Below are 6,893 nucleotides of genomic sequence, written 5' to 3'. Positions count from 1 at the left end.
GGATTTGTGTAAGATTGTAAAATACTTGCCAAAAACCCACAATTGTGAACCATACAAATTATTGATGGAATAAATGTAAAATAAAAATATTATGCAATAATATAATAATGTTAAATTTCATCAAATACAACCTTAAATCTTAATTATATGGGAAGGTTTAATCCGTACATTTTCATCACAAATACAAGAGATTTGATATTAGTTTATGAAAGAATAAAATTTGCACGTATTAGTAAGTTTACAATTCTCCGTATATAAGTTTATTTTTGGAAGTATTATAAAGTAAAGTGTGAATTTAACAAAAGATAATGAGGTAAAGATCTACGTTAAATTTTATTAAACGAACAAATTTAATGTGACCATTAAACGTAATTTTATGGCCATGTTTAATAATAATTATACGTTTTGTATATTAGAGATATAATAATTGTTTACGGCAGTCTAAAATCCGAACGTATTAGTAAGTTTACAATTTTCCAAACTTTATTAAATTTGTTCTTTTAATTTTTCATTAAACTCGTATTAAATGCTTATTATTTTCTGACATTTACGATCCCACAATATTTTATAATATTCATTTAAACATTAAATAATCGCAGCATTTAAATCACATTTAAGGTAAAATTAAACCCGACTTTTCATGCAGTGAGGGTCAGGGGTTCTGGTGTTAGGGCAGTGCTCTATTGATTATATAGCGAAAATACATTTATTCTTTGATAATAAATTTAATTGTTTGAAAGTTGTTGCACAATACTCAGGTGACCTATAAGGCCCGTGGGCTTCTTGTTTTGTTTACCCGATCGTGACAAGTACCACACGGTGGAGGTAACCGGTTGGCAGCGGATGCTTACCACTTCATGCACCTATCCGTCCTATCCTATTCTAACACGTTCTTGTTTGTTCTCCTCCCTACAATGTATTCGCACTGTTTCAATTGACGTGTTTGCTTTCTAACTGAACAGTAGTAAACAAACGTCTGGGGCTATATAAGCCTACTTGTATCCTTAAAAACACACAGTTAATGTTTAGAAACAAGAAAACATTGCAATATATTTTATCATCATAATTTTATTTCATTCAGATTAAAATCAACACTTGAATGCACAAAGTCTTTCTTAAGATTAACAGATTCATCTACTAGTTATGATTCATTTATTCTCATGTAAAGGAAAATATGAACATGTTATACATGTACTTCCAGAAGACAAAGATTCCAGAAAAGAAAATAAGAAAAGAATTAAAAAAAATTAAAGAAATATATGGGTATCACAGTTGGGACGAAGGATTGAATTTGACATATGAATGTCAAGCCATGTATTGATAATTGATTGCTTTGACATAAAAGTCATTAATAAAATGATTCAACATACAATGATGGTACCATATAAAGAAAAGAAATGTGTGTCATAACATGCATAAAGTTATTTTGTTGAAGAAAAGAGATGACGTTTCTCAAATAAAAAAAAGAAAAAAATGAGTGTTCTCTTCTAAAAAAAAAAGAGGCTATTATCTAGTAAAAAATATAAATTATCGACAACATATTATATGAAACACATAAAAAATAAAATAGTAAGAAAATTAATTAAAGAGAACTTGGCCACAGATGAAGAATTCTGTGAATCAATACTCTGAGGTTTTTGTCTTATTCCATTAATGTTACTGGTGTAGATTATTCTACGATTTAGAGGCTGGATAGGCCGGAAGTCGTCCGTTAATTCTTTATCCGGTTCTGTGGGATAGTTTTGTTTCACTTCATGGCGGAAAATTTCAAGCTGCAATTTTAAAGACATATTATTTAATAACTGTTGGTATGGATTTTTTCAAGCAATATTTCAGAAATATTATTTTTTTACAAGTTAGGATTTTGGAGCTATATTTAGGTTTTTATCATGCTCAGCACAAAAATAACAAATTGTCAGATACGGAAAACGTTTCAAGTACAAATGTTCATGTATGTTGAATATTGAAATTTAATTTTTGTAAAACCACAGTTGACAATTTATCAATATATGGCAGTCCTATCATTCACTCCGTGATGACACTGATAATTGTAAATTCATGGAGATGTTTCAATGAATTCTCAGACATGTCCCCTTGAGACCCTGATAATTAAGTTTTGTGAAGATAAACCCATGTACCTGTCTCCTTGACACTTTGATCGTCTCCTTAAACAATGTCCAGATGACGGTCTCATAACAAGGGGGCGTGGTCAGGCTGCCCAGGTACCGGTAGTACGTACTGAGGTCAGAGGGCAGGAGTGAGCGAAGGGGGATAGCAGAGATCTCCACGTGGTCGTCTAAAAATAGGCATTATGTAACGTATAAAAAATAAGATTCTTCATATTAAACTATGAAAATATTACACACTATATATCATTTCTGGACAGAAAGAAATTATTTGCTTGTTGGAAATAATTCATGCATTGACCTGTTATCAATTATAAAGGTATCTGCTGCATATATGTCTTAGATTATATACTAGTAGACCTACCTTTATGGGCGATATCTTTGAAATGAGAGATAATTTTCTCGAACTGTGCATTCTCCTCCCCGATCTGTAAATCAATCAATTAATCTGAATCAGTTTTTTTTTTTCTTTTTTGGCATTGTTTTTTTTTTAATAAAACATGTAAAATAAGCAATAAAAGTCTCACCATATGTAAAAAAAAAAAGGGACTCGGAGAAGCCAGACAGACCGTGGGTTTCCGACGATGGAGCTTTTTGTGATGTTTTAATAAGAATTTAGCAGGTTGTTATAACTTGATATGTTTTAGTAAATTTAAAAAATTATTGTTGAAAGTATTGATATATTGTTAAAGAATGATAAATTATGCGAATAACGCACAGCAAACAATTTCATCATACAAATCGGGAGCAAATCAAACACCTATCTCTGTAGACAGGTGAATTATGGCCAAACAGTTGAGAAACTTATGAAAGTCAGAAGTGATTGTATCTGATGAAAAGCTATGTCATTGTATTGACCATGTTCCAATAGTTTAGTCCAGGTGAACCGAACTTGCAAAATTTTGACTTGGAAATGATTATTGGTATTCTTGTTTCATTAATGTGTTCGTCAATAGCTTGTCTCGCTGTAGATATTTTGAAAAACGATTCAACTGTGAGATGTTAACTTCAAATGCAAGATTTAAAAGGATTTGCACTTTTATTCCTGATATTCAATTTTGAAATCGGTCGCTGAAAGAGGAAAATTTGCTTGTTGGACCTCAATACAAAGCAAGGGCCTACGGGAAGTAAATCTTGCTAAATGCAGACCTATCCAAAACTACCCATACTGATGTTAAACATAGTAAGCTGGATATATAACGATAATTTGGTATTTATTACCACTGAGTGTGTGCCTTGTAGATTTTACCTCAAAAAAGAATCCCAGAACTTTGAGTCCGTTGGCTTTGTCCATGGCCTGAGAGAGATCGTCATAGTTTATAGAATGGTGGACAATGTGCATCTACAATGGAGAAGAATCAACAGTTTAATGAGTTTATCAATTTCTACATTTTGGTGCACTTGCAGATAAGATAGTCGTTTAATTTCCGCATAAAATTGTTTTAGAAAGGGGCACAGGCACTTGATGCTACTTAATTAAAAAAAAATGAAAGGGGCAATTAGAAAAGTAAGAAATACATGAGCTATAATAGTATCCTTTGACTAACTTCGTCTTAGTTTAATAACTTTACATGTTTAAGTTTTATGAGTACAATGAAACTCCCTAAATGCAAATATTAATCAGTCTTTTCTTTTTCTTTTATCATGTCAATTATTTTTCCTGGTTAAATTCCTAAATTATTAAAACTATTTTATATTTCGCTGAATGCTTATTACGTAAGAAATATTTCTGGTTTTTTAAATGATTATCTTTCTTTTTAAAGTTTTTATATCTTTAATTCATCATTTTAAATCTATTTGTGTATTTTTATTTTTGTACATGTACCTCTATTGGATAACGTTGGTTATCTAGCGCATGCTCTGATCCCCTGTCGTCTGCCGCTCCCCAGTGGAAGTGGAACTGATCCACCTTAAAGTCATCTGACAGTCCACCACCGCGTAACACGGGCTGGGCGCCCAACAGGTCCACCTTAACTGTATACAAAAACATAAGTTTATAAAATGTAATAATCTTTTCTTTTTTTTAAAAATCTGAAATCTACTTTAATTGAACATGTTGAATACAAAACATAACATTTCTGTATAGGGCATAGGTTATAAAATGCAAAGTACAATATTTTAGCATTATTTATGTTATTTATTATGATACAAGTATCAAGTGATCTAACAATCGACTATCAATCTAACCTGTATGTCCGTTGTTTGTCAGACTCATGTTGACGTTCTGGACCTGGTCGTAACCTTCCATCTCAAACGGGGTCAGCTTCCGGTCCACGAACACCTTGTGGGTCTCGATGTGGACGGGGGACTGACTGTCACCCCCACAGGTGGGGAACACGGAGTGCCAATGACTCGGCCCTGGCAGGTGAGAACAAGAATGTGTCAGAGAATTGTACTTTTCATGTGACCTTTAAGAGGCTTCATCTGCCACCATGTAATTTATCTTGATGATAGATTTTTTTTTCTGTCTAGTAAAGCATGTGACTGTCGACTTCAGTTCAGATCAGTTTAGAAGTTAATGAAAGTTAATGAAAGTCATGAGAAATTTTAGTTATATACCTCTGAGATTCGTACAAAATCTAATTAATACCGCCTCCAAATTAAAACATTTATGATACTTTTTATGAAATATATTTTCCAAATTTGAGTAAAACTTATTAATATTTCAATTCAACATTCAGAAAAGGAAGGAAAGATTTTCAATGATCATTGAAGGTGCTAGTGAAATAAATGTGGGTATTACCTACTTGTATGTAAAATTACTTTAATAATCATGTGTTTTCTGTATTTCATATAACTCTCTCTCTCTCTCTCTCCCCTCCCCCCTCTCTCTCTCTCTCTCTCTCTCTCCTCTCCTCTCTCTCTCTCTCTCTCTCTCTCTCTCTCTCTCTCTCTCTCTCTCTCTCTCTCTCTCTCTCTCTCTCTCTCTCTCTCTCTCTCTCTCTCTCTCTCTCTCTCTCTCTCTCCTTTTATCCCCCCTACTCACCATGATCTCCCTCATAACTCCAATCGTTTCCTGAAAGAAAGTTAAAATTCTTTTAAATTGAACAGACATAAATATTTTAATCTTTGATAACTCAGTCTATAAATCACCGAGTCTATTTCCCCGTGTCGAAAAATACACGTTTTTTTAGAGACCTTGATTATTTTTAATAACCACAAAATTGAGTTATTCAAATTCTTGTCTGTCTGTCAAACAGGTATAAAACTGTAAAATTATCTCCCAGACGTCAGGCCGTGATTCGGGCCATCTAAGTACACGGCTGTTATTTCTGTCTCTAAGCATACATCCAGAGATTTATTATATTTAACATCCCCAGAGAACCTCTAGGTTTCTGTATACATGTTAGTCCCATTGTTAAAGTATTCAACGAGTTAGAAAGAGTTCCAGGGATATCCCGTTTCTTGCTTTGTGTTATTTTATGCCCCCGTCAACAAATTTTTGGGAGGTATATAGTTTTTGCCCTGTCCGTCTGTCTGTTGGTCAGTTTGTCTGTAAAAACTTTAACCTTGGCCATGATTTTGACCGGGTGGGACTATGGCTGACATATTTCTCAGATTATTACTCTGGGTCTCAACCTGTTTGATTTGCATTTGAGAAAATTTAACCTTCTATATGTTGCTTTACGGAGCCATCAGTTTTTTTTTATTTTATTTTTGTTTTAAGGGGTTGGACGGGACTACCCGAATGTAGTACATATGGATCAGTGCGCATGTGTGTGAGTGGTTGATGGAGAGTTTTTTAATAATGTTTGACAATTTTCATACTTAGGTCCCCCCTTCCTGTATAACATGGTAGAACATTCACACACCATTGTACACCCCAGCTTTTCAAAAAGCAGCGATCCCATCCCACCTCAAATTAAATATTTTTGTGTATAAAAACTATTTCTGTTTCTTTTTTATGCCTTTCCGGACTTAAAAAGCCGATGCGACGTTCAAAAGCTTTATCACAGATGTCTTAAATCCCTTAATTCAATGTAGTTTACCTTGTTTTTCTTCATTTATAAATAGATTTTCCCATTTCAACACAAAATAAATGGTTCTTAATATTAAATTCGATATGATCCGATTGTTTTTTAGAGTATTGTTAAAATGTTTTTCATAAAAATGTTAAAATAAGAAGAATAAAAGAAATACATTTTGATATCAGAGGACAACATGCCTTAAATTCCAAACTGCCAATTCAGCTTTTAAACAACCGTGCATTTACAGGAAAAAAATCAATCCTGGTTTAGAAAAAATCATCGATCGAAGTTTGAATGAGGGGATGGGGGGGGGGGGGGGTAGAAGTGGATTTCTTACCATGGTGGTAGTGATGAAGATGAAGACCGCCTGCATTGACGATAACTGATAAACACGACACAATAAAAACTAAGTCTAGACACTGGTAGAAACCTGTACACAACTGCATTATGGAGCTGAAAGTTATCCCCAAAAATAATCCTGTAACCTCAGTAGCGTGTATAACGCAGCCTAAAACGCTAAAAACTAAACACCAAAAATTGTGACGTTACGATTCGCAGTAAACGTATGCTGACAGATAAGCTTTCTCCAAATAGATGACATATAACCCAACGAGAGGCTGAGAAGGTCTAAAAATGCTGAATTTGAAAATCAGACATTTAGGTTTGTGGGCTTGAATTATAAGAACACTATGCTAATTTGTCTAAATAGTCACGTATACCACTTCAAATTAAAATTTCCACAAAGCATGAAAGAGTAAGAGCAGGCAAATCATTTAAATATATATAACAAAACTAAAAA

The 6,893-nt window shown here is 33.4% G+C and overlaps 1 protein-coding gene across 1 annotated transcript; it reads right to left on the bottom strand.

Moving 5' to 3' along the window:
* Nucleotides 1-992: 992 nt before the first annotated feature.
* On the bottom strand, nucleotides 993-6,540 carry LOC134248433 (carbonic anhydrase 2-like). Its single transcript, XM_062730836.1, has 9 exons — nucleotides 6,432-6,540; nucleotides 5,113-5,142; nucleotides 4,314-4,484; nucleotides 3,952-4,100; nucleotides 3,376-3,468; nucleotides 2,491-2,554; nucleotides 2,139-2,296; nucleotides 1,628-1,772; nucleotides 993-1,003 (listed from the first exon to the last, which is right to left on the bottom strand). The coding sequence occupies exons 1-9, from the start codon at nucleotides 6,538-6,540 to the stop codon at nucleotides 993-995; spliced, it is 930 nt and encodes a 309-aa protein (XP_062586820.1).
* Nucleotides 6,541-6,893: the final 353 nt, after the last annotated feature.

This window comes from Saccostrea cucullata, unplaced genomic scaffold (genome assembly GCF_032062105.1).
Source record: "Saccostrea cucullata isolate Sc308-1 unplaced genomic scaffold, CSIRO_AGI_Scuc_v1 ctg9620, whole genome shotgun sequence".
Taxonomy (NCBI): Eukaryota; Metazoa; Mollusca; class Bivalvia; order Ostreida; family Ostreidae; genus Saccostrea; species Saccostrea cuccullata.
Note: the sequence above shows the minus strand (reverse complement) of the source record. Positions and strands in the feature narration are given on the sequence as shown.

Coding starts and splice junctions, on each gene's coding strand:
- LOC134248433 (XM_062730836.1), bottom strand. CDS start 6,540: ATGCAGTTGTGTACAGGTTTCTACCAGTGTCTAGACTTAGTTTTTATT. Junction 5,143..6,431: donor TCTTCATCACTACCACCATG/GTAAGAAATCCA, acceptor ACTTTCTTTCAG/GAAACGATTGGAGTTATGAG. Junction 1,773..2,138: donor TCAAAGTGTCAAGGAGACAG/GTACATGGGTTT, acceptor TTAAAATTGCAG/CTTGAAATTTTCCGCCATGA.